This window comes from Saccopteryx leptura, chromosome 6 (assembly GCF_036850995.1).
Source record: "Saccopteryx leptura isolate mSacLep1 chromosome 6, mSacLep1_pri_phased_curated, whole genome shotgun sequence".
Taxonomy (NCBI): Eukaryota; Metazoa; Chordata; class Mammalia; order Chiroptera; family Emballonuridae; genus Saccopteryx; species Saccopteryx leptura.
The window spans coordinates 82,342,683-82,370,419 of record NC_089508.1 but is presented as its reverse complement, the minus strand read 5'-3'; the positions used below and the strand labels follow the sequence as shown (position 1 = coordinate 82,370,419).

Here is a 27,737-nt window from a genome sequence, read left to right as displayed (position 1 = left end):
CTGTAACCTGGTTCGCAGGACTCCTTTCCAACAGAGCCAGGCTCAGTGAGTTTTTGCTGAGTGACGGAGACAGGCATGTCATTCTAGCCCCAGCACCTAATCTAATCAGCTGTGTGGCCTTGTCAAACCACCCCTCTGGGCCTCCATTTCCTCATCCCCGGAGCACAGGTGTTTATTTCTAGGAAATGCACCCAGCAACCAGGTAGTCTCTGCTTAGAGCAAAGTTGAAGACTACTTATCAGTAGGGCCCGGGGCTGAGTAAAGTTGTCCTTTCTCAGAAAAGCATATTGGCGGTTGGCATCTGATATGCTGACAGCTTCTCTTCTATGGAATCAGTGTTCTTTAATATCATCTCTCGAGTTTTAAGGAGCAAGTTTGGGTCAGCGCAGTTTATTTCTAGAATCACAGGCGACTGCTAGGCCATGTCAGCACCAATTCAAGGGCTGAGGTATATTCTGGACTGGATCAGTAACATCTACTTTATTTTGGGATGTCCCAGAACCATTCAAAGCCTATCCTAGAACGAACTCAAACTCTTATAAGACATACCCATTTTTTTAAACTTAAAAAACAAAATTTATGGCAGCCTAATTACTGTCAGGGGTAAAAAGTGTGTGAGTGTGCGTTTGTGTGTGTACACACGTAAGCATGTGTGCCACTGTACTGTTACCTGAGTGAGGGGTGGGGTGGGCACGGAGGATGGAGGGAAAGGACTTGGTGTACCGGTACTGTGCACACTCGGATGGGAAAGCCTACTAGCACTGACGGGCCTCTTGGGTCAGGAGGTGGACAGGCTGTTGAATTTCTTTGCTTATGTCTAGAAATGCCTCTGGGGAGTTTTTCTCCTGCCCCCTGGGTACATACGGATATCCTCCGGAAGGACTTGAACTCTAGGTAAGTGAGGTGCTCTGATAGCTCTTCTGGTTCCAGATGGTCAAAGAGCAGGGAGACTTTCCGTTTCTTGCTGGTGTTCGATTTTATCCTTTGAGTAAGTTTCCTGGACCAGTCACGGCCATTGCTTTTGTGGTTAAACATGAAATAGAGAAGATGGGAAAAAAGAATAAATCAAAATTGCTTCTGAATTCAAGTCAACCCATTCATGCTTCCCATAAGAATATACAAAGAGCCATTAGCTAACTTTCCTTTGCCAAAACAATGCATTAACAGAGCTTTCTCAAATCAATTTTTTCCATGGCAGCAACTAGGAAACTTGCTGGCTTTCTATGAACCTTCTGAACGCACCATGGGGAGTGGGTAAAGGGTATTTACTTTAAGGCTGTGGGAAGGACAGAGACTCAGGCATTGGCCACAGTTTCCTGGCCTTTCGTCCCGGCTCCTTCATCTAGGCCCGGCATGTGTGCCCTCTCTGTGTCTACTGTGTGTTCCTTCATTCATAAGGGTGACAGGGACTCTCCAGCTGGTGGGAAACCTCAAGGTAGGAGAGTAATTTTCATGCCAGAAGAGCACAGAGAACCACGGAGAGGAGATGCCGTGCTGCAGGAAACCGTGTATAGAAACGTGGTCCCTGAGCGGACTTGTGGCATTTTCCTCACTGTCCCAGCTGGTGCAGCTGATGTCTCCAAGGAAGCCTAGCTGATCCTAGAATGTCCCCCTGCCATCATCATTTTCTTGTAACTGACCCACGTGTTTCTGATTTAGCCTCAATTTCCTGAACGCAGGAAGCAAAGGGAAGCAGCTGCTCCGAGAGGTAGTGGGTTGCAGATCTGTTTCCCAAACTGCTCTTCGTGAGACCCTTGTCTCTTGACAGAAGGGCTATGTGGTCCAATGGATTTGGGAAATGCTGCAAATTCTGTAGCCCCCTTGGCCAATGAGCACATTACAGACTCTGAGATGCACTGCTAATTTTGCAAGTTTAACTCACTATGTCCCAAATCTATTTGGTCAGGAAATATCCCACTACTTCCTAAAATACTGGCAGAGGACTGTCACCTAGGGTGTCCACTGAGACAAGGAGATCTGGGTTTGAGAACTGCCCTGGAGCACAGGTTCTGCATCTTTAAGACGAGGAAACTGTTACTCAAAAATCTCTTTTATCTTTCGAGTTGTATTATTCTAAGCAGAGTGGTGCAGAACATCTACACTGTTAAACTGATTTATTTAGGACTATGGCATATGATTTTAAATCATTTCGCCATGGCTCTGACACAGCACGCCCCATATGGTCATCCACATAGCTAGCTGTGTGCCCGCGAGTCACAAAACCTTGCTGAACCTTGCTGAAGTCTCCCAGGAGGCCGGATGAAACAATCTCTAGAATTTGTGTCCGTTCTAGAATGCCATACCTTAGGGAGCTGCACTATTCCAAAATAAAGTGGACACCCTGTGAACATCTCAGCATATAGTGTGCATACCTTCCACTCCCAAACTAGGGAGGGCTCTCATTTCCCAGAGCCAGCCAGCCTTCTAAATAAGAAATCCAAGAATAATGTGAGATTCCTGAGATCTCTTCCAGCTCCTAACGTCTAAGTGTCTTTCATAGACTTCACATGTGTTATAAGCCCTCTGTTCAACACTTTTCAGCAGTCCCCCATTTTCTAACTTGGTGGGGCCCCCAGGCACGAGCTGCCCGAGTTTAGTCACTGCTCTTTCAGTTTCTCGTGATCTGGATATATTTTAGTCAATATCTTGCTACCTGATTTCTTTCTGACTGGGTCTTACATTTTTCCTGCTTGTGAATATTATTCACCCACAGCTTTATCACCGGGGGGCTTCTCTGCTTGTTAACTGTCAAGCTTTTCACTTTGATGAGGTGATGTGACCCTGCCTATCTGAGGGGCTTCTCCCAGGGGGGCACAGCAGCAGCCCGGGCCAGGAGTCGGGGCTGAGCCGAGCGGCCTGGGCTGCATTCCAGGGCTGAGATGGTTTGCAGACTCCAAACCTTGACACTCACATCTGAGCTGTGTCGATCAGGCGGCAGTGGAGCTCCTCACCCTTAGCTTTCACCAGTTCCTGAAACTCTTCCATGGTGTTTGTCAAGCTGGCGTCCATTTTAAACATGGTCCAGAATTCTGTTATCCAATACCTGCAAGGTAGGGGTTACAGAGCAATCCAAAACTGAAGGCGAGGACTCCCACTTTGGCGGGTTCTCCCCACAGGAGGACTGAGGACAAGACAGGGGCTGCCTTGCCCTCTCTATTCCTGGGAATACAAAGTATACACAGAATACAAGGGGCTGGGCTGGGGAGTGGCGAAGGGAGGAAACGGCAGGTCCTCAGGGCTCTCTACAACAAACCCGGGCTCCTGAGACGGGCGGTGGGCCTGCAATCCTACTTCATTATATCTTAGATTATCATATGGCCATTAGAAATAAATTTTTATAAAATATTTTTCTGTAGCAAGTAAAGCAGGAGTTTATTGGCCGTGCAGGAAAACACTCCAGAGGCCTGAGCAGGCAGCTCACTGGCGAGAATGAGTGCCTACAAGATGTTTTTAATGGCTGGAGAAGTTTTCAATGATATTTAAGTTAAGTAAAAACGATAGGATATAAAATTTTATATGTGTTTTGATAATCTCTACTTGGAAAGAAAACAAAGAAAATATACCAAATGGTTGTTGGAGATGAATGATTATTACTGTAGTTGTAGTTTTTTTCTGTATTTTCAAGATGCATAAATATGAGCTACATTTTATAATTAGGACTAAAAATAAACAAGACCACCTCTCCCCGTATCATTTGGTACCCAAATTCTGTGAGACTGAGCAAAACATCAGTATGAAATACTAAGTTAGGCACACCAGAGAAAAACGACTGTGCTCTATTCCCACTATGACACCTGCTCTTTCCCGTCTCCCAGAGCTGCCAGGAAGGGAGGAGAGGGAGGACGAGGAAAGAACTAGAGCCACATTGCTTCAGTGTTTCTCCACCCCACTCCACGAAGCCCCCACTGCACACGCAGAAATGTTACCTTACAAAATAGCAGATCTTCAGGCAGAGCCCCGGTGAGTTCTTGGCCAAGGCATCCTTATATGTGGACTGCGGTTAAGGGAAATGGGAGCCTCTGTTCCAGGAGCCACACAGCTTCTCCTCTGTGGGAGTATCTGCTAAAACCAGCCCCCTCCATGTTTTCTTGTCTGTCCAGCCAGAGATAAAAGCCACCCTGACGTGTATGTGTGGCTGTCTGTTCATTGTCACCTGGAAGGGGGCCTTAGTGACCTTCTAGCTAGCTCATGCTGAAATGGCTACGGAAGGCCACAGCAGATCCTCTGCAGAAGTAGAGCAAGGAAGCCAACAGCATGAAAAGTCCCAGCACAGGTGACTTCTAAGAAATGACAAAGGGGCAAATGACCTCCCCATGCGCAGGAGACCAGGAGTCCAACTGAGACAAGTTACAGCCAGTGGCCCCTTCTAGTCTCTTACAATGTTTCAGTAACTGATAAACAATTTGTGCACTGATTAGAGAAGAGGGGGAAGGGATACTCAGCTATAGTGTCATGACAGTAATATGAAAATGGTAATAGATGCCTATCGGTTATCAGTAGGCTGACCTTATAGGTTGTGATAGAAAGTCAGACAAAAGCCATGCGAATAATCCAAAATACAATCAGAGACCACGTTAAAAACCCATATAATTTGGATTATTCCATGAGAGTGGTGCTGTCCTAAGAATATAAAGATTCTGTCAAGGTCACATGTCTCTAGAGTCATATGGAAAGTATGTTCACTTAAGAGTAAAGAAATGCAGAATCCCATCCAGTGACGAACCTGGGTGGGTCCTACCATTTTCTGTAGAGTGACACAGGTTGTGTGGGCTGCGTGCCCTCTTTCTCTTCTAAAAATTGTGCCACACCAACGGCAGCCCAGGTCTCAGAGAAGTAAGTGCAGCAGGGCCCCTGAGACGAATCCAGGGAGATGCGAGCAGAGCTCTCAATCAGCTAGGGCAAAGGCGGGCTTCCTTCAGGGGGTGTACACATCGCAACCCCCAGGACAGTCAGAGTTAAGTGTACCAAAGAAAAATGCAGTACGAATCATAGACTGATGTTTCCATGAGGAAGGCATCTGTGCATTTTGAATTTATATGCCTGTAAAGTTTAAGAGTATATTAGAATGACATCCTTGAAACTTCAATTTGAAATATATAATTAAGTGCTTTAGACTTGTGGTTTTAAATGGAAATCTTATTAAGTTTATGCATTGCTTTGGAACATCTAAGATAATGTTAGCTTTACTGTTTATAACTTTAATCCTCTAGTTTTAATCCCAAAATAGTTATAAAAACTATTTTGAATTCAGGAAGGCCACTGAAGTCTTTAAAAAGAATCTAAAATGTAAAATTCATAATTATTGTTTAAAACCATTGGAAGTATTTAATTAGCATTATCCAAGTTTACCAAACATTTTCCAAGGCCCCTTAAAAATGTTTGGTGGAACATGCGAGACTTAAAAGAAAAAATAAGATTTGCAGGCTAACCTTTGACCCCTAAAGAAAAACTATGATTGTGAAATTGGTGCTTTCAATACAATAACCTTACTTTTAAAACCCTATATTTTAGTGGACTTACTACTTATAAAATCTGTCCCTGAGGGCACCAAAACAACAACAAACCACACACACATCAACAAAGGTAAATAACGAGCCCAGGCAACTGCCAAACTTCATGAAGGTGCAGGTTCTGATACCTGCCTCCTTGGGGCCTAAGAGGTAGGAGTGAGGTGAGATGACATTACATGTCTTTATGCCACATCCCTAAGAAAATGCATCCCCTCAATGCAAAGAGACTCAAGCAGAAGGCACATTTTAGATAAATACGTCTAGGATTCTGTTTTATCATTATTATTATTTGATCAACTTGTCGAAATCCTTTTTAATAAGAAAGATACAAAAACTAATCTCTTTAAAAAAAACTAAATAGGTGCCTGACCAGGCGGTGGGATAGTGGATAGAACGTTGCTTGGGATGCTGAGGACCCAGGTTCAAAACCCCGAGATCACCGGCTTGTACATGGGCTAATAGACATGACCCCATCGGTGCTGGCTTAAGCCCAGGGTTACTGGCTTGAGCAAGGGGTCACTAGTACAGTTGGAGTCCCCTGGTCAAAGCATGTATGAGAAAGCAATCAGTGAACAACTAAAGCGCTGCAACTATGAGTTGATGCTTCTTTTTTTTTTTCTTTTTTTTTTTTTTTTTGGTATTTTTCTGAAGTAAGAAGCAGGGAGGCAGAGAGACAGACTCCCGCATGTGCCCAACCGGGATCCACCTGGGGGCAATTCTCTGCCCATCTGGGGTGTTGCTCCGTTACAACCAGAGCCATTCTAGCACCTGAGGCAGAGGCCATGGAGCCGTCCTCAGCGCCCAGGCCAACTTTGCCTCAATGGAGCCTCGGCTGTGGGAGGGGAAGAGAGAGACAGAGAGAAAGGAGAGAGGGAGGGTTGGAGAAGGAGATGGGCGCTTCTCCTGTGTGCCCTGGTCGGGAATCGAACCTGGGCCTTCCACACGTTGGGCCGACGCTCTACCACTGAGCCAACCTGCCAGGGCCTGAGTTGATGCTTCTTATCTCTCTCCCTTCCTGTCTTTCTCTCGCTAAAAAGAAAAACAAACAACAAAAACAACTAAATGGTCATATAAATCAACATGTGCCCTTTATGTGGGGTTTATCTTCCTCCTGGTGGTTTCTTATCCTTCTTTCCAAATGTCCCTCCTGGCAGTGCATGGTGCTGTGCATGGGGCAGTATCTCTGTAAATCCAGCTGGTCTGCATTCAAGTGCTGAGCCTGTGTGGGCATGCAGAATGCCAGTCAGGATGGTAGAGCTCCCCAAGGTCGTTAGAGCCCCTCTGCATAGCAAAGGCAGCCCAAAGGGAGGCAGGGCACCTGCTTTCTCACTCGCAATGAAGCCGACATTCAGAACACAGGCCAGCAAGAGGCTCTGTGTCCGCAGATCTGGGTAAACGCCCTGTGGCTGGCAGTTCAGGCTCCACACCTGTTTCTTCTCTTCATAGCCAGCACTGTGTCTGGGAAGCAGCAGGCAGTTCTGACTGTACTTCTCAGGCATCTGAACTATGCAAAGCATGTTTTAAAATCTTTCTTTCTCTGTTTTAACAATGAAAAAGCAGAAAACCATCTGCGCTTATTTAACAATTCCATTACTTCCTAGTCAGAGAACAGGGAAACGAAGCGTGAAGGATCATCGTTCTCCCTTCAGTGTTTAACCTGGGTTTCAATAATGGGAAGTCTTACTTCATATTCCTTTCCTAGAATCCCTGTCCCCACCTCAGACTTGAGCAAAGCCCTGACTTCTCACCAAAAGATCGACAGATGCAGAAAAAGTATCTGAATGTTTAGCACCCACAGTAATGCAGCTTTCAGTGGATCCTCTCCTGAGTTGGCCACTCAGCTAAGTTTCAGAGAAACAAAGATAAACAAGCCTTGGTCCCTGCCTGTGAGGGATACACAGTCTAGTGGAGGAGATGACACATATACTATATAGCTAAGTTACAATATGATGTATGTATATAAGTTAAAACTATGTTTTAATATTTTTCTTAAGTAACTTTTAATTTCAGTACCTTTGCAAAATTCTAAATTACAACACAATTCAAACTGCAGCAACCGGACAAAAAAGTTTTGCAGTTTCCTTAAAATAGTCCTCTACAAAGACTGGAGTAATTACATTTCAAAACTTACAGACTGAAGTTTAGGCAGATTGATTTACTGTATTCTCCCATGTATAAAATGTACACTTTTCCGAAAAATTTGGGGTCTAAAAACTGTGTGCGTCTTGTATAGTGGTTGTAGGTTTTTTTACTTACATTTCCCGCTTTTTTCGCTTGTTTTTGTGCTCATTGTTGAAGATAGTGACTCATCATCAGACACAGAGGAGGACAAGCTCATGGATGGGAGTTCTGACAGTGATGAGGAGTTGTATGAATTTTATGATGAATAAAATTTGAGTTCAATAACTTTACGTAATAAATTTTTTTTCAAATTTTGGGCTCCAAAATTAAGATGCGTCTTATACATGGGGAAATACGGTAGCTAACAGAAGATCATAGACCAAGAGCTTTCAAAGACAGATTACCTCCAGCCCAGAGATAAGAGAGCTAGGAATTAATAGATTTTCAAGTCAGTAACACTATTTGAAAACACCAGATGTATTTTTAAAGGTGAGGGCAGGGGTGAAAAAGTCAGGAAAGACTTCACAGAGGGTCTGAAAGAGTCTGCTAGGCAAAGAGGGAGGAAGAGGCAGTCCAGGCCCAGGAACTGTAAGAGGAGTCATCACCGTCTGAGGCGGTGAGGTTAGTGTGGAGGGGACAGGGTTTCTGAGATCGGCAGGATGCAGCAGGAGAGGCACTCTGGGGCCAGAGCAGGGGGCCGTTTCCAGGCAACGAGGAGCCTGACATTACCCTCCGGTGCACAGAGGCTCTGACGCAATGGTTCCCTGGTTTCTTGGGGCAGTAACTTCAGAGGTGGATGATGAGTGGGAGGAGAGAGCTCACGGGGCCCAAACCATGGCAGTGGCATGGGAATGGAGAGAAGGGACCAGGTAAGAGTCATTTCTGAAGCCCAAACCCTGGGATTGGGGGATGGACTCCGTGGGAGGCGGAAGGCAGGAAGCAGTCCAGCGTGCTGAGGCTTCTGGTTTAGGCTACCGAATGGCAGTGACACCTTAACTGAAACTGAAAACGAAAACACCGGTGTCAAAGCCGAATTCAGGGGGCAGTGTTTGGGAGGGGCGGAGTGAGGTAATGAGTTCAGTTTTGAACATACTAAGATTGAAGTGTCTGCAGGACAAACTGGTCCAAACATTTTTAAAAAATGGCTTGGGTTAGAGAAATACAGACTGGAAAGCCGTTAATGCAGAGAATGGTGGTGAAAATCCTGGTGAGACATCACCCAGGGAAGGAAGAAGATGGAGACAAAAATCAGTGCCATCCCGGTATTAAGAGGTGCCTGAAGCCGCTAGGTGGGAGCTGGGGGCAGGGCAGCCCAGGAGGAAGGCGAGCCAGGAAGGTGCAACCAGGGAGCCCTGGACGGAGAGCTCGGAGACACAGGGACTTGTCAACACGGTCCAGAGCTTCTGGGAGGTCAACGTAAGCAAGGATGGAAAAAAGCCATTGGGCTGGGCATGAGGAGGTTACTGGCGACATCAGAGGAAAGTCTGAGTCTGGAGGTGGGGGCTGCAGTTGAATTAAGAGTAAGTGGGAGTTGAGAGACTGGAGATAGTGAGTACAGACTATTTTAAGAAGTTTGCACATCAAATTTCTAACCCTAACAATGGAATGAAGGGGAGGCAGGGCTGAGTTTATTTTTGGGTTGGGAGATTTAAAAGTGTTTCAGGCTGAGGGGCAGGTGCCACTGAAGAGGCAGAGTTTAGGGGTACAGGAGAGGGGGGACAGCGGACAGGGCAGGGGGCTGTGAGCAGGGGCAGAAAGACGGGCAGGGGAGAAGGCTCGTTCTCCGTGAGGGCGCACAGCCCAGCTACAGTCAGTCCTTAGTCCAGCAGACAGTTTTCCCAGTGAGAAGTATTTAATCCCTGACATTGTTTAGAATTGCTGGTACATGGAGTTAATAAAAAGCAGTCCGTTTTATTATGGTTTTAACATTCTCTGCAGACAAGACACCCACTTATTACCTGCACTTCTGATGACTTGGACCCCGCCCAACGCTATGCCCTTGGGTGCCACTGGGCACACCTGTGAGATGAGAGGGAAAGATCCGTGTGTAGGTTTAGAGAAGAGGTTCAGTCCTGTGGCCTTTATTTGTGTGTGTGCCCTGAGATAAAAGGCAGGTCAGGAGAGCAGTAAAGATAGAAGAGCCGCAAGTCAGGACTTGGTGCCAGGGATCTGGGCTTTGGGCGCTAAACAGTCTCACCCCACATACGGTTTCTCCTGGGGGGCCACAGCTTAGTGTCAGCAGTGAGGGCGAAGGCGCCTGGCACCTGCTCCTCCCCTTTCAGTTCCCACCCGTTAGAAGGTTAAACTCCAGCAGGGTCTGCTGCCTGAAGCAGAGGCACTAGCTGTGGGACCAGGAGGCCCTCGCCAGAACCTGGGGAAGGTTCCGGAATTGGACAGGAGAGCCAGAAGGCACGAAATCATTGGGGTCATGCTTGCACTCTTGTCAGTTTGCTCAGGATGAATATGAATTGGGATGAATCTACAGGAAAAAGTATTTTTACCACCCAGAGATAATGGAGAAGAATGTTTGCATGTTGATATCTCTGACTACTTCCCAGAGCAATCAGCATCAGTAACACTGGCCCACCTGACAGAAGAGACACACGTCCGTACGTGTGTACACACGCACACATCATACCCATGAGAGGACATATGACAACATATGAACCCATTTTACCACTCAGAATTATTCCAAAATAAAAGTATGCTTCAATTTCAAGACAGGCTCCCATTCTGGGACTGCCGGTCTGTGCGGAAGGATATAGGGCGATGACTCTTCGGAGTAGCTCGGAAGAGGAAACGATAATTCGGTGCATGGTCAGCATGACTTGCAACAGCTGGTTACTTCGACACAGGTTTCCATCTGCATCTGAAACATAAAGAGCAGCACCTGAGCAGGCTCCCCGAGAGACACCAGTCCCCTGGTGGGCCGGACCCCCTCCGTCGCTGGATGGGGACTGCCCACGGCGGGTCCTCCGGGCCCTGCTTTCCCTCCACTGCCTCCAGCACCGTGCGCCATCGCTGGATGGGGACTGCCCACGGCGGGTCCTCCGGGCCCTGCTTTCCCTCCACTGCCTCCAGCACCGTGCGTCCTCCTTCGCTTTCCTTCCCCTCCTGCTGTGCTCTCCCCTTCCCCAAATGTCCATCTGGATGCCCACTGACCACCCACAGGAGGTGGCAGCATCCCAGGAAAGGGGTAAGACGTGCAGCAGTGCACCTGTGTCTCTGTGGACAGCAGAGGCAGAGCAGGTATCATGGGGCCCAAAGAGCATATAGCGGAGGGGGCGTCCTTTCTAGCGTCAGAGTGAAAAAAGTTCTAGTCTTAATAGATTACAGTTAACATACCTTACTTTTGCGATTTTTGCAAAAACATATGACCATCTGAATACATTTCTAGGGCTCTTCCATGGCCTTGGAGGGGCCCTGAAAACATAAGCTTCTCTTAGTATTCTGGGCAGTATGCCTCTGGATGAAAATGGAGAGGACTATGGGCAAACACTACCCTGGGAGATTATGGGCAGGCTACAGGTGTATCTATGATGATCTGTATCCAAGAGCACAGTTAGCTAGGTTTTCCAAATCCCAGCTGGCGCCAAATAATAGGAGGCATTCTATGCACTGGCACTGGGTATAAAGATTGCCCTGAGAGGGATTTTCAAATCTTTTCAACAGTCATGGCATGAAGTGTTAGGGGCTGTGCAGGTCAGGTCACTCGCGCCAGACCTATTCTCTGTCCTTCCCCATGAATCGCATCACCAGTGCCCGCAGGCCTCCAGCGGCCTCCAGCTGTCAGGAAGCAGCAGAGAGTGATGCTCGGAGAAGAGAGGAGTCAGGACTGCCTTTCTCATTCCTTCTCTGCTTGGCACCACTTCCCTGATAGAGCTGCGGGTCTGTTCTGTGGACCGTCACACTGGGTGGCCCCTCCTTTGTGACTCCAGCTTTCCCTGGCTTCTAACACTAACCTCCCTCGGCCCTCTGGCCCTAAGGGTGGCAGGGACTTCTGGTTGTTGACAGTGTCGAGGTGCAGTATCTCTCTTTCTTTCTTTTTTTTTTTTTTTTTTTGGTATTTTTCTGAAGCTGGAAACAGGGAGAGACAGTCAGACAGACTCTCGCATGTGCCGGACCGGGATCCACCCGGCACGCCCACCAGGGGGCGACGCTCTGCCCACCAGGGGGCCATGCTCTCCTCTGGGGCGTCGCTCTGTTGCGACCAGAGCCATTCTAGCACCTGGGGCAGAGGCCAAGGAGCCATCCCCAGCACCCGGGCCATCTTTGCTCCAATGGAGCCTCCGCTGCTGGAGGGGAAGAGAGAGACAGGAAGGAGAGGGGGAGGGGTGGAGAAGCAGATGGGCGCCTCTCCTGTGTGCCCTGGCTGGGAATCAAACCTGGGAATTCTGCACGCCAGGCTGACGCTCTACCACTGAGCCAACCGGCCAGGGCCACGAGGTGCAGCATCTCTTAAGTCTACTCGCACCTCTGTAAATAGTCCCTTCATTTAAGTGTCTTCATTTAAACAAATTATGTGGATTCTATTCCCTGCTGGGAACTTGAATAATTCAGGGTAAAGCATCGAATGAAAGAACAAGCATGAACTGCTTTACTGATAGCTCTTTAAGATATATTATACACAAGGGGTTGTCATTTTCATTCTTTGCAAGTGTACCAAATAGTAAGTAATGGACATAGTGCACTTGGGCTCCGGATTCAGAAGTCCTGGCTCATTTTCAAAAGATGACCTAAAGTCATAGTTCACTGAGAAAATGGAATGACAAGGTAACTCCCCTTCCCTTTGCCAAGTCCACCAATTTCCCCCCATGCTGTCACTGCCTGCCTCCTGTTTCCACAGAAGGCCAAGGCTTCCACTGTGCTCTGGGCTCCTCCTCTTCCGGGACTTTGATCCTGTCTGTGTCCACTTTCTTCCCTGCATTACCAACTTCTCCCTCTCTCCCTCTCTCTCAACCTCTCTCCCCTTCCCTCCTTCTCCCTCTGTCTCCTTTCATCTCTCCCTCCCTCCTTCCTACTTTACCTCCACTAGCATTTAAATATGCATTAGAATCTCCTACTTACAACAAAATGAAACAAAACCTTCAAGTTCTCATCCTCTCCAGCTGCCTTTACGCTTCTCTGTTCTCCTTTTCAGCAAAACCTCATTCTCAAGTTCTCCAGCCCCATTCCTTCCCGACCCCTTCGCTTGGACGTCTAACTCCCCCACCCCGCGACATACTGTATCTTCAAGGTCACCCACCAGACCCACACTGCCAAGTCCAACAGTCTGCGCCTCTGTCCTCATCTCACTTGATGACTCAAGCTGCAGTCAGCCCGCCCGGCGCCGCCACGGCTCCCTTTGCTGGAACGCTCGCTTCTCTTGGCTTCCCCAGCATCACGCTTTCTCAGCCCCTCCTGAGCCTCTTCTGCTGTCTCTTGTTCCTCTGCTGAGCTTTTAAATGTCACTGTGCTCTGCGGCTTATTCCTCCCACTTCTTTTTTTCTAACAAATTTCAAAATAGAAAACTTCTTAAGTTTTAAATTAAAAAAAAAATTACTTTCTTTTTTCTTAAGTAAACTCATCTATCTAGTCCTTTGGCTAAAGCACCATCTATCTGCTGATGACCACCCAACTGATACACCTTCAGCCCTGAGAACCAGATCAGTCTGTCCAACGTATTTGGCAAAACCACTCAGATGTCTAGTTTCAAATTTAACTCTTCCAAACAAAACTCCTGACCTCCCCCTCCCACAATTCATTCCTCCCCCATTCTTTTTCATCTCAGCAAACAGCACCACCCACCACCCTCTCCGTTACCCAAACAAAACCCCAGGAGTCCTCCTTCATTGCTCACTTTCCCTCACACCCAGCCTATCAGCAAATCTTAATTCTACTTTCAAAATACATCTCAGACCTGTCCGTTTCTCTCTTTCCTTGCTATCACATTAGTTGTAGCTATGATCACAGTGCAATACCTAAACGACCTTCCTGCTTCTACTCCTGTCCACCTGCCATCCATTCTCCACACAGAAGTCAGGAGTGAGCTCCTGAACCCGTAAGTCAGGTCACGTGCTTACCTACTTTCATGAATTCCATTATACTGGTAATAAAACTCGAACTCCTTATGATGACCAGTGGAGCTCCACGTGTTCTGGCCCTCTTCGATATTTCCCACCTTATTTCGTATTTTATACCATTATTCCTCTCTACACCTCTATTTATGCAATCAAGACTACTATAATTACAGGAAGGTAACTTTTCAATTCAGCATCTCACAAGATAGTTTTTATAATGCAGCTTCCCTCAGAGGTAGTGCTGTTCCTGTTCCCATATGCCATGGTAAAAAGCAGGAGAAACTGAAATGTATTTGTAGGGCCTGCATTAGAGTGTTCAAAGGAGCTACGGACACAGTTGCAGGCTTTTCCAGTAGGGACAGAATCTAAGACTTGTGACTCAACTCTTCTTGGTGTCTGGCTAGCATCTTCTAATGCCATTTATAATTCTCACAACAACTCTGCAATGTCGGTCTTGTCCACGACTGGCAGCTGAGGAAGTGAAAACATGGCGAGGCCGGTTCCCTGTTCTAGGTCAGAGACAGTGGGTGCAGCTGGGATCCGGCTCCAGGTCTGCCGAGCCCCAAGGCCCTCTACCCCAGTCTCAGCATCATGCAGCCGCTATTTCTCAGGACACGGCATTCAAGTGTCAAATGGGAGGCCAAAGTGGATGAGCTACAACATCTCTTCCAGTCCTTAGGGCTATAAATCTGAGAGATGCCGCTGGATATTGGATTGGAACCAAAGCACATTGGAGCGCTAGTGATTTCTCAAACTTTCTTGTGAGCCTTGGTTAATTGATACTGATCATTAAAGTTATCTTTAAGGTAAGAAGGGTGCTGTGTCTAAGATTCACAACCATATTCACACTCCATTTTACCTTGCACCCCTCTTTCATAGAGTTCCGTGATGCCCCTCAATGTGGCTTGTTAATCCTCACCTGCTCTCTGTGCGGTGTGGGCTGGCAGTCAGCCAGGCCAGGAGGGTCACTCAGCAAAGGACGAGAGACGGGGTGACAGAGAAGCACCTCTGCACCTGTGCTGGACCTCCCTTCCCAGGAGAATGTCTCGGCACATTCACTTGCCCTCCTTCCCACCACCACCTCTCCCTGACCGGACCCTCAAGCCGACACGGCCTCATCCAGGATGCATTCCCTTCCGGACCTCATCTCACAGAGCAAGTGCTTCTTCCTTTGTGGGAGGAAGAGCCCCCTTTCAAAAGTCAAAGGGCATCTACCTTCCAGGCTGCTAGGTTTTATTTTGATATTTTGATGTAATTGCTGTAAGCTGATTGAAATATTTAAATGAATTATTTTATTTTGTTTGCATCTTGAAGCTTTTTAAAAATGCAGGGTGTCATACTAAAAATTCTAATAAGTAAAATGTGCAGATTTTCTCATTACCGTCTGCTTCTCCTTATACTTCAGGGAAGACTTCCTTAAAAGGCTGAAACCTCAGTGGGTACAAAATCTCACTCTCGTATCCTCCATCACTTGACTTGAAGACTCATGTGCTGCTAGCAAACTATACTACTTAAAGGCCCACCCAACCTGTGGGCCATTTGCTCCACAGAGCAAACAGGAGAGTCCCGTGGCTTCTAGCATCTTCTGTCTATAAACCAACAACCCATCTTCCATGATTAGACTCAGTGGCGGCAACAGCTACACTTCATGGAATCACGGAATCTTGGGGTGGGAAAGATGTTAGACATCTTTTACTTCGACATTCCATTTGAGGCGTTATTTGCCTCTACTTGTATCCTTCCGATGAGAGGATATAGCTCCCTAACTATTCTGTAGAGCAACTTTCCATTCTACAATTAAAAACAGTTTTGGACACAATTAACCAATATTAACCATCTACTCTGTGCAAGGTGCTGTCTCTAGGTCCCCGAACTTGTCACGAAGGAGCTCACAGTCTAGCTGGGGAATAAGATGTACACTCAAGACACCAGATACCACCGTAACTGTGAAGAGCGAAGCCATGGAGGCCACGCTAAACAGTGGTCAAGTTCAGAGGAGGGGCGTTCCTATCCAGTGTGGTAGTCAGAAGCGTTTCTTGATACCGTGGTGAGGTGACCCAGAACTTCAAGATTCGAGAAACCTGATGGTTCAGCCCTCTTCCTCTACATCAGCCTGCACCCTGTTTTTTCCCCTGTCTGTGGTTTAGTCTGAAATAAGCTGTCGGCCTCAGAGAGCGATGAACTTCCACCTGCGATTAGCATCCTGTGGCAGTGAATGTGCAGAGGGCTGCAGGCCAGGCCCCGCGTGGTGCTGCCAGAGGCGGGGCCGCTCTCTGACAGGGGAGGCTTGTTCGGGGACTGGTGGACACGGCTTGCCACAAAATGGACACGAGGCATGGCCCACCCTGAGGAGCTCTAGAACAGAGTCTTTTCTTCTTCTTTGTTGAGGTTTCCATGGAAATCTCTTGATGTGTGATAGGATCTTGAGTGTACCAAAGGCAGAGTGTCAGATTGGTATACTGAGGGTAGGCAGGAGGTCAGCATAGGGGCCAAAACACAAAATAACAAGCGTATCAAAACCGGGGACCAGAAAACGGTCCTAGGAAAGCTAGCATGAGAAACCCACATGGGCAGTTGGATCTACAGCCTCGGGCAGGGCTGAAGCCACCAGCGGAGGTCAATATCTCTACAAGTGAGAAGAGACTGGCTCCAGGAAGAACCTGACAGACAGACAGACAGACAGACACAGAACCCTCAATGCACAGCAATGTAATAAATGTACCAAAGAAACAAAACCTACTTGACAGCAAGACTCTAACATTCATTAAATCCTGTTTAGAGAGCGCACAAAAATTGGCAAGCTGAAATAAGGTCACGAGTTTGTCGTCTGTTTTCAGCGCTGACAGTTACAAACAAGGCGGGAAGTGCCTGTGAAGAAAGAACGTGGAGACATGTGCTCAGAACTCTCCCAGCTCGCACTACCCGAGCGCTTAGGGCATGAGTTGGAGACCCTCCGGATCTTGGTTTTGTCCCCACCCCTCAAGACAGGGGAAGGGAACAATCAGGAAAAAGCAACTGTCTTGCTAAGGAGGGAGTCTCACTTCACAGGGCAAGTGTGAGAACCAGACTGGTTCTGGTCCTGCCGGTGGTGTGCCGGTCAGAGTGTCAAGAGCAGCTCTCTCAGGGGGTGGGGTGGAGGGGGCCCTGACTGGAGTGTTCACAGATTTCTGTGGCATCAGTACTCCCACCACGTCCAATTCCAAGCCACCCACGTGAAGTCACCGGACCATGGAGCTGGGGAGACATGCCTGCAGCCAGCCCCCCCCCCCCCCAGATGCAAGGCTGCGGCTCTCGGCAGGGGGCCCTGGTGCTCGCGCAGCTTCCTGTGTGCTCCTTCCTGCCCGGTGTCCTTGCTGTAGATGCCCCTGAACCCACTGTCCTCTTCACCTCACTCCTAACCGCGTGGCCTCTGGGTCTTGCCTGGTGACTGAAGACTTCATTCGAATCCACAAGTCCTCTGGTGGAGAGAAGACTTGGAGGGCAGGAGAGCGGGCGGGGGAGGGTGCACCTTTCAGAATATCTGCATCACAACAGCGATTTCATGGAGCCCTGAGTGCTCTAACCCAAGGACAAATATTCTAATGTAAACGAGATTTGGGAGAAGGGAAGCTCCCAGTTCCACATAAATCCAGCCTTGCTCTTGTTCTCCCTGGGATAACCTGGTCTGTCACACCCAGGCTGACGGCGTGTGGTCTGCCATGGGAGTGAGGACATGCATGTCTAGCGAGAACTTTTTCTATTCATCAGTACAGTGTCCAGGAGCTCTGAGCGTATTGGGTATAATTAGCTTTTAATTATTTATTTGCAATTTACTTGTATATTGTCCACCTCATGGGGACACCATGACGTGGACAACACACAAGCCTCAATTTAACCATGACCTGCAACTTCAAACTTCTTCAACAGGCCTTTGAGCAGAGTCTTTAAAAAGTGGAGAGGGGCTAGTCAGGTTTACCTCTTTTCTCTGCTTCCAACTGAACCCTGGGGTGTGTGTGTGTGGCTGGGGGGGCGGTGATGACCAAGGCCACGGACTCAGAGAAGAGAGAACCTGCCTAAGCAACCCCTGCATCCCGGGGCATTGTCTAACCAGGCCTCCCTCGACTCCTGTCCCAGAGGCCAACTGGGGAGACACTTGGTGAAGGAAAAGAACCGGTGCCTCCTCCCTTTGTCCTGGTGATTCTGAGTCACCGACAGCTGGGTCCGAAGAGTGGGGCGGGGGAGGAGGGGCAGGCGTTTCAGTAGCTCAGCGTCTAGAATCTAGATTCACACATGCATGTACAGACACGCACACAAAATGTGCATCTGCACACGGACTGTCCCTGAAGCCAGCTAGCCCTGGAGAAGCCCTCTTCTCCCAAGATGAGAACACGGATAGCAATCTATCATGTATTTGTAGCACTGAAGTTCAACAAACAGAATCACCTGTGTGGAACATGAGTTGCACACCTCTGGATGGCAGCAGGGACTGTGGGCTCCGTTTTAACGATGAGGAAACTGAGGTCCTGTGCCTTAGCCATGGTCTCAGGGCTGGTGAGTGAAGAAGCCCTACACCCACACAGACCAACCTCTTTACCCTTTTCACTGCAGATATAGGATATATCCTCTAAAAATCTCTCTGGAGATCCAAACCCTTAAAGCCACCCCTTTTCATGACATCAACACAAGGCAGCTATTACTGGCACCATTTAGCTGGGACAACTTGAAACCAGACAGCCTGTGAGCCAGGGGTCGTGTGGGTGAAAACACCAAGCCCCCCGAGAACTCGCAAGCCGCTGTGGTGCCCCCCCAGCAGACATCCACTCTCTCGGCCTCACCAGATGGCAACAGGAACCGTCCTCCCAGGCATGGTGTTTCTTCAGAAGCGTGAGGCTCTGTGTAAAAGTTGACCTAGATTTTTTGGATGAGTGACTGCAATCTATAAATGTCTAACCAAGCGCACGAATTGCCTAAAGTGAAAAAGAGCTTTTAGCTGTTTTGCCTCTGCCGAGCAAGCTGGCCGGCCTTCCATGGGGCCTGCCACCTCAACCAGACCTGTCACGTCGGAAGAATCAAGAGTCTGCAGAGTCGCGGGGGCCGCTGTCCTCTTTAGTTCTGCAAACTGGATATGGTTTTTGGGCTGCTGGCACTGATGGACAAGAGGAGGCAGGAGGACAGACAGGTCCCGGGCAGACTCAGCAATCTAACTCTGGGACCATGCTGTGACCTCAGACTCTCAGAGCCACGATTTGAAGATAGCACCTGTTGAACCTCTGGGGTGGCTGCTTCTCTGGGGCCCACAGACTCCCTGGGGACAATCACCTTCTCTGCCTGGGATGTAGTTATGCTGGGACTGGATTCTTGGGTGATACAGCCTACGTGGCCCTGCCACAGCACCACAGGAATATGCCTGGCGGGGCAACCAGGGCAGCAGGGCCCAGAGGACACAGCTGCTAACAGGTGGTTGGGAGAGGGGCTGGTAAAGGGGCAGTGGACCCGTGAAGAAAAAAAAAAATGCAAACAAACAGGGAAAAGAATCTGGGGCGGCGCTCTTTCCTGCTCACCGGAGCACATTCCGATCGCTTCATTCTTGTCTGCTCTATTCGGGGCCCTGTGTACGTACTTGTTGACAAGCTAAACCGGCAGAAGCACCTCAGGGAACTTCCCAAAGACTCACCCAGTGAAATAACCCAAGGCCTCGCTGAGACTGGTTAGCCTCAAACTTAGCCTCCTTCAGAAAGTTGTTCTTAACTTCATCCTGACAGACCTATGTGCCTAGATAACTTCATTCCACGCAGAACAGGACTGAAGCAGTGGTGTATATTGACATGAAATAGCAATACACCGAGTACAGCCTCACCACACAGTGGGCTTTCACCATAAAAACGGTCTGTGGCCCTGGCCGGTTGGCTCAGTGGTAGAGCATCGGCCTGGCGTGCAGAAGTCCCGGGTTCGATTCCCAGCCAGGGCACACAGGAGAGGCGCCCATCTGCTTCTCCACCCCTCCCCCTCTCCTTCCTATCTGTCTCTCTCTTCCCCTCCCGCAGCCGAGGCTCCATTGGAGCAAAGATGGCCCAGGCGCTGGGGATGGCTCCTTGGCCTCCGGCCCAGGCGCTAGAGTGGCTCTGGTCACAACAAAGCGATGCCCCAGATGGGCAGAGCATCGTCCCCTGGTGGGTGTGCCAGATGGATCCCGGTCGGGCGCATGCGGGAGTCTGTCTGACTGTCTCTCCCCGTTTCCAGCTTCAGAAAAAAAACAAACAAAAAACAACAACAAAAAAAAAACGGTCTGTGTCTTACAAGTTTCTGCAGGGCACAGTCCTGCACCAAAAACATCAGCCCGTCACCAAGCATAGCCAAAGTAACTGAGCAAAGGCCTTTGTGGTCAGAAGTTATTCTGAAAGTCTCCTTTCCCTTCCTTTTATTGCAGTTAGGATTAGATCATGTTTGATTAAATATATAAAATGCTTCATAAATGATGACACAGTGCAACAGTGAACTATCCTTTTCTCTCTTGCTGGGTTTGGGACACTAGTTTGCTCTCCTCTTTGCTCCTGCTGGTCTCCAGCTATTCCAGCTGGGACCACGATGTGTCCTGAAACACTGACTATAACCACAACTCACAGAGTGGCTGTCCACCGTGGGCTGTCAAACTGCCTGTGCCAATGCCATCGGACTTGGCTTCCCCTCAAGCGAGGTCCTGCCCCATGGCAGAGTTAGTTAGGGGCCGCCCAAACTTCCTTCCAATCCTGGGTGTTAAGTGCACCTCCTCAGACCTCAAAGACGGAAGGACTGCTTAGGGCTCACGGAGGCGCCAGAGAGAAATCAGCAGGAAGACCCAGGGAACGACTGTGACAAAGAGAATTACATGGGTAGGTGAGGAATCTCTTACTATCCAAAGAAACTGCCCCCTACACAGGAGTCAAGAGTCAAATGTTTGAAAACACTCCAACTCATGAATTGGTGCAGTGTCACCTTCTTACAGAAAAAGCCCAAATGCGACACTGAGACTCACAACATTGATACCAGCTGGGCGAGGCAGGAGACAGGAGAAATAGCAGGTACTGTTGGAGGAAATGTAGCATCTGACTGAAGAAATGGATTATATTCAAAGGTCAGCCTGATCTTCCCTCCTTCCCTGTCTCTCTCTGTTCCTCTCTTGTTGTTAACGTACCTGGAGCGCTTGCTGGACTCCAGACAGCTTTTGCTTGTGTTAACTCTGAGGTGGGTGGTCTGACTGTCATCTTATGATGAAGAAATTGAAGCAAAAAAAGGGTAAGTTAACTCTCGAGTGTAGCTATTAAGTAGCAGACCTGAGACCTGAACACAGACGGCGCAGCCCTGGGGCAGACTGGCCAGGTCGGAACCTCAGTGTGCTCTCAGCAGAATGAGAGCTTGACCAGATCCTGCCCTCTCACCCCCACCCCCAGCAGCAGACAGGAGATCAATCAAGATAAGAAAGCGCTTTTATATCTTTCAAGGAGAACAAGGTCTTGAACTGAATCTAAACCACTGTGATTTCTGGTTGACTTGTGGGTCCCAAATATCTAGGCTGCCTGACAGTTGTCACGTAGGCACATGAAATCCTCCCTTGTTCTTAAAGCACTGATAACACACATTTATTAGCGCTCCCTTGCTGACTACCCTTCTCCTTGCAGGTTAGCTCACTTGAGCCTCATGACAACTCTGCGGGGTGGGTATTACTATTTTATAAGTGAGGAAATGGGGAGTGAGGTGATGTGACCTGCCTAAGTCACACATCTGGTGAGTGCTGGGACTTGAGTTCTGGTCTTCTGACTGAAGCCCGGCCCTTTCCACCGCATCCCACTGCTGCTCGTGCTGAGAGTCATAAGGGGAAAGGCACACTCTTTGCTTCAGCATCTGAAGGTTTCTGGGGCCAACAATAACCACCACCCTGTACTGAGCATCCCGTGGGCCAGACACAGGCAAGGCAACGTTACAGACATTCTCATTTTTAGCACAGCTCTGCCTGGTAGAGCTTTCTGTTTCCATCTGAAGAAACAGACTTCAGAGAGGTAAAGTAACTCATCAGTGGTCCCACAGCTAGGAAGTGGTGGGCTGCAAATTATTGTCCTGGTTACCTTGCCATTACATATTCCAGTTCTAGAGCTTTAAGTCTATGATAGTCCTACATTGCCTTTTAGTTTTTATGTTTATTTTTTATTTTTGTGACAGAGACAGAAAGACAGAAAGAGGGACAGATAGGGACAGATAGACAGGAAAAAAGAGAGATGAGAAGCATTAGTTCTTCATTGTATCTCCTTAGTTGTTCACTGATTGGTTTCTCACATGTGCCTTGACCGAAGGGCTACAGCAGAGTGAGTGACCCCTTGCTCAAGCCAGTGACCTTGGGTTTAAGCCAGCAACCTTGGGCTTCAAGCCAGCAACTTTTGGGCTCAAGCCAGCAACCATGGGGTCATGTCTATGATCCCATGCTCAAGCCAGCAACCCCTCACTCAAGCCGGCAACCTCGTGCTTTTGAACCTGGGTCCTCTGAGTCCCAGTCTGACGCTCTATCCACTGAGCCACCGCCTGGTCAGGCATTTTACAGGAGTTACACTGCTTTGTAAATAGAGATCCTCCAAGGATGAGGAAAAGGCTGTGTCTATTTTCTATTGGCTCCCTGCAATCTCTAATTCCCTGCTGTACATGTTACACTTGGGCCATTTCCTTCACTCAAATCATGGTATAGAAGAACAGACATTGACTAGCCACCATCGATAAGTACACAACAGTCACTGCACACTCACTACGAGGAAAGAGTTAAATGTCTTTGGAAGAAAGAAACAGCTAAGGATTTGTATTCCCAGGATCCAGAGAGGTGAGGGGATACAGGGAGTTGCTGGGCAAGAAAGAAATCAACACAGTTTTGAAGAAGAAAGAATTAAAAGAAGAGTCAAGGCCCTGGCTGGTTGGCTCAGCGGTAGAGCGTCGGCCTGGCGTGCGGGGGACCCAGGTTCGATTCCCGTCCAGGGCACATAGGAGAAGTGCCCATTTGCTTCTCCACCCCCCCACCCCGGTCCTTCCTCTCTGTCTCTCTCTTCCCCTCCCGCAGCCAAGGCTCCATTGGAGCAAAGATGGCCCAGGCGCTGGGGATGGCTCCTTGGCCTCTGCCCCAGGCACTAGAGTGCCTCTGGTCGCGGCAGAGCGATGCCCTGGAGGGGCAGAGCATCGCCTCCTGGTGGGCAGAGCATCGCCCCTGGTGGGCGTGCCGGGTGGATCCCGGTTGGGCGCATGCGGGAGTCTGTCTGTCTCTCCCGGTTTCCAGCTTCAGAAAAATACAATAAAAAAAAAAAAAAAAAAAAAAGAAGAAGAGTCAAGAAGGTGTAAGGACAAAGCAGGGACTGAGATTTAGACTGCCCTTTCAATCTGTGTTAATGTTGCTGGCATTGAACTCCATTTACAGATACAGACAGCGCAGCCCCTTGGCACACAATGGCAATCAAAGATTCCCGGACGCCTTCAGGAATCCTAAATTTTAAGGTCATGGTGCAATAGAACAAAGTGCTCTAAAGTGAGAAAAGCTTAACGTTCAAAAAAACCTTCCCTAGGCTTTTGGTTTTGATGAGATCTTCCAAAACCTATCAACTGAAAAATGGACATTTTCAGGACTGTACAGGTCAGGGGCGATGCTTAAAGAAGCTAATACTGTATTCTGACTTGCTGTGAGACCTAACAGTTTGTTTCCAAGAGTTTTCCTATTTATTGTGTCCTGTTTGACTGATCAGCATCACCTTGGTCAGCTCCTGGGAGCCTGCTCTGAGCAGGATGGAAGGGGATGCTGAGGACAGGCCAGCAACCCCCACACAAGCCCTGGAAATGCCACTCAGCAACCCGGACTTACATTTGCATAACACTTTGATTTACAAAATACTTGTACACTTATGATCTCATTTGACTGTCACAACATCCTTGTGAGGCAGGTAGGAACTATGTCTGTTTCACAGGTGAGGAAGGCCCAAGGGAGCAGACGTTCGTCTGTCCACCTGGCGTCTGTTCAGATTGACGGGGCCTGTGCTGTACCAGTTACATGTTTTCAATATCACCCCAGATTGACAGCTGGCCATGGAGGAGACGAGCGGCAAAGGTGGAGTTCCAGGCTTAGACGTTCTTATCACGGGGCCAGGGTTCTTCGTTCAAAGAGCGTTATGCCAGGTACTGTGGGGAGTGCAGAGATGACCAGGCTCCTGTCCCAGTGAGCGACCAGAAGCTACTGACTACAGTATGGTAGGGCACACGGTAAGCACCTGCTTCCTCCTCTCCAAACCCCAATGCAGCGTGGAGACGGGGGCCAGCAGACTCGTAAGGGCTCAACCTTCATGAAGGGGTGGCATTTGAGGTGGGCCTGGAAGGAGGGGCCACATTTGGATAGAACTAAGATTGAGGTAAGCGTATTCTGGGTGGGAAAAGAAATGGTTTCTCCTTTTGGATGAGGGAGTTACACGTATACTGGAGAAAAGCTGTCAGGCATAGTTTGGCTGCATCAGAGCGCACCTGTTAGGAGGGGAGGGGAGGGTGGGAATGTAGACATGTGGGGACCTCACATACTGAAGTGGGGAGCTGCCCCTACTCTGATCCTTGCTTTAAAATTCTGTAAAATAAAATGGTCTCTAGAAAAAGGAAAGCAGAATCCTCTCACCTAGGATTCTGTTCAAATTGCTAAGTCGTTGCCCCTTACAAATTCAGCCCTCAGGGTTCTTTCCAAGGTGGATCATGTCTAAAGCAGCTTCAACTTTAATTTCCACTTGTATAGCCTTCCCTGTGTAGCCCGGGAAGAGACACAGCCACCAGGGGAGGCTAAGCAGAGAGAGAGTGTGCGTGTGCGCACGTGGGCCTGCATTTGCTGCTGCACTGAGGTCACAGCGGAGGATGAGATAAAAGGTGGTTTTTGCTGAACTCAGTTGATGTTGTCGCTTAGGAACCTTGGTTACTTGGGAGTTCTTTTCTTTCCCCTTCACTTTGCCAGCATCAGCATCTTAACCCTCAGTTTCCTTCCCTGGCCACGTCCCTCCCTGCCCGCTATGGAGGCTGAGCGACATGTGGAATCATGTCACCACCCATGATTACGGGGTGACAGCTAGGACTTCCCAGGTCTGTCACAAGGATGCTGGGTTGCTCACTTTCAGGCAAAGTCAGACTCCCCAAAATGTGCAAAAAGTCAGCAAGGATGGTGTTGAAATTTGGCAAGCCTTGGATTCCACCACTTAGCTATGAGTTTTATCACAGTGCGGTAATAACCGTTACTTCAAATTTGGTCTCTCGTACGCACCAGCTGCTACCTCTGCCTCTGAGCCACATTACTGACTTAAAGAAAACTATAACCCCACAGCGTGTCCAAACAGTCCAGAGCACACTGTGATGTAGGTAAGGACTGCAATGTTTTCCCCGTTTGGTACGTTTTCTCCCTTGACTTCCCCCCTTTCCACACACCTCATGATTACCTGTGAAACCCAGGGGAAAGATCTACCTATGTTAAGCTGTTGGAGACTTCAATATTCTTCAAGTCGTATTTGCATAATAACAGTCACTCTGAGAGGAGATAACAATGAGAAGAAAAATTCACAGTAGGTAAAAGTTTGGGCTTTCCCCCCCTTTTTTTTTCTAGTGAGGAGGCCTTGATGTTAATGGAGAGTTTCGGGGAGGGGGAAAACCAATGGTTTTGTATCTCAGGATGAATACGCTCAGATTTATCCAGAAGCAAATAAATACAGTAAATGTGACTGCCTTTAAGGCCTCCTAGGTAGGTTAAAAATAAACAAAACAAAAAAGCCAAACAACCTCCCTCCAAATGAATTCCAGGTCCTATGTCACACCTATCACATCAAGATATCCAAGGATGGGGCACAGCATATATATTTTTCAAAATCCCTCCGGGGATCTGATGATCAGTAAAGTTTGACTGGGCTGATTAGACCACTGAGTCCATTCCTCGCCCTGAGGTCAGTCTATAAGCTACTAAATGACCCCAGGAAGACACTTCCCATTTCCAATTTCAGAAATCAGTGAGGTCCTTCATTTGTTTTCAGGGCAAGTAACAAACAGGGGACTTGGTGCCATCATTGCCAACATTACAGACCCTTTGGTGGAACTTAGTTAGTCCTAGCTTATATAGCACAGTCCAAAGCAATCAGAAATTGGTTTGGGGTAAGCCGGTGGCCACAAGCCAAGGTAACAGGCCTGGGCCACAGGGAGCGTCCTCTAGGGCAGTGGTCCCCAACCTTTCTTGGGCCACGGACCGGTTTAATGTCAGAAAATATTTTCACAGACCGGCCTTTAGGGTGGGATGGATAAATGTATCACAAGGCCGAAACAAGCGTCAAGAGTGAGTCTTAGACAAATGTAACAGAGGGAATCTGGTCATTTTTAAAAAATAAAACATTGTTCAGACTTAAATATAAGGTCTACCGGAAAGTTCTGTCCGTTTTTGGAATAAAACGAAATACAAATTTTTCTTACCGTCAATAAACTTTATTAAATAATATAATTGCCATTATTATTAATGTTTTCTTGCCAGCGTGAGGGCAATTTGTATATCCCATTTTTGAAAAATGTTTTATCTCTTGATGCGAAAAATTGAACCAGTGCTTGTTTGATATCTTCTTCATTTTTGAATTTTTTGCCCTTCAAATTATTTTGTAAGGACAAAAACAAGTGATAGTTGGAGGGTGCTAAGTCCAGGGAATATGGTGGATGCAACAGACATGCTTCTGTAGCATTTCTTCCTTGTTGAAATTCGTAAAAATTACAGTGGCGTAAATGATCTTTATCAGTAGCCATGGGTACACTATCGCTTCACACATAAGACTAACGTGAATCAACTTTGTTTTAGTTAATTTGCTATGTCAGTATGTATACATTAAGTGATAAAAATAGAGAGGCACACATGTGCCAAATAAACATGTGCTTACGTGTCAAAACTTGTTGCGATAGAAACAGACAGGACTTTCCGGTAGACCTTATATAAATAAAACGGAAATAATGTAAGTTATTTATTCTTTCTCTGCGGACTGGTACCAAATGGCCCACAGACTGGTACCAGTCCGCGGTCCGGGGATTGGGGACCACTGCTCTAGTGTATATTAGCAGTCTCTCTTGGGCCTGCACAGCCGTGTTCTGAGGTGATATCTTGTTCCTGAAGCGGAGACCTTGGCCCTTCACACATTCCAAAACAAAGACGTCAGTTCCTCTGTGGCCATCCAGGCTCTGCTGGTCTTTGCCTGTGGCATCGGGCAGCCTTCTCCTTCCCCTCTGCCTCTGGTGTCTGAGGAAGTGTCCTCTGGGGTCAGTCACTGTGCAGCATTAATAAAGGGACACCAAAAGCTCAGTCCTGGGGTGACTGTGCTGCTCTGGACAGGAGCATTTCCTCCAGGATATTAAAGCATTTCCCTGTCCCTTTCCTTCCCCCCATCTCGTGGGTCTTTTCCTACTGATGACACTTGTGCAGAGAGAGGACCCCCCCCCCCCAGGACTGAACACTCATTATTTTACAGTATTTAGGCAACTCTGGGAAAACAATTGAAACAAACTTAAAAAGGATGATGAAAATATGTGGATTTTTGGTAAATTTCAGTGACTCCTTCTTCTAGACTGGCATGATCTTATAAATCAATCTTCAATTAATTTACCATTTCACTTCTTTAGTTCTTGAGGTGTTCCAAAGAATATTTCATTAGCAGCAGGTAACCTGATTAAATAAGGATATTCTTTTTCTCAGGGTTTTCTCTGTCTCCCTACCCTGCCCAGTCAGTCAGCAGAGGGGTCTCTGGTTTCTGAATGACTAGACGTTTGCCCCTCGGGTCTTGGCCGGCATATGTTTGAGCACACACAATCCCAGAGGAATCCAGAGGGCTAAACAGAGGGGAAGCAGGTCAGTCAGCTTCCCTTGTTACCCACTGCTGCCTTTTATCAAGTGCGACCTCACGGGCATGCACTGGGCTAACACTTTTCCTCACTTAAAGTTCCTAAAGAAGGAGCTTCTACCAGTTTTTCTGGTAGCCTGTTTTGGTGTTTATTTGCCTTTTAAAATAACTTTTTTCTATCTCAATAAACG

General features: G+C 48.0%; 1 protein-coding gene across 3 annotated transcripts in view; it reads right to left on the bottom strand.

The window, feature by feature from the left end:
- RASGRP1 (RAS guanyl releasing protein 1) overlaps positions 1-27,737 on the bottom strand; it is a 93,278-nt gene that overhangs the window by 30,332 nt on the left and 35,209 nt on the right. For all 3 annotated transcript variants that reach the window (XR_010746141.1, XM_066341872.1, XM_066341873.1), the window contains exons 3-6: positions 10,395-10,500; positions 3,927-3,989; positions 2,912-3,043; positions 865-1,018 (exon numbers count right to left, since the gene is read on the bottom strand). Coding sequence is in view for 2 of the 3 variants with exons in the window: in XM_066341872.1 (XP_066197969.1) it covers positions 865-1,018; positions 2,912-3,043; positions 3,927-3,989; positions 10,395-10,500 (455 nt within the window). In the remaining variant the exon portion in view is untranslated. The remainder of the gene's footprint in view (positions 1-864; positions 1,019-2,911; positions 3,044-3,926; positions 3,990-10,394; positions 10,501-27,737) is intronic.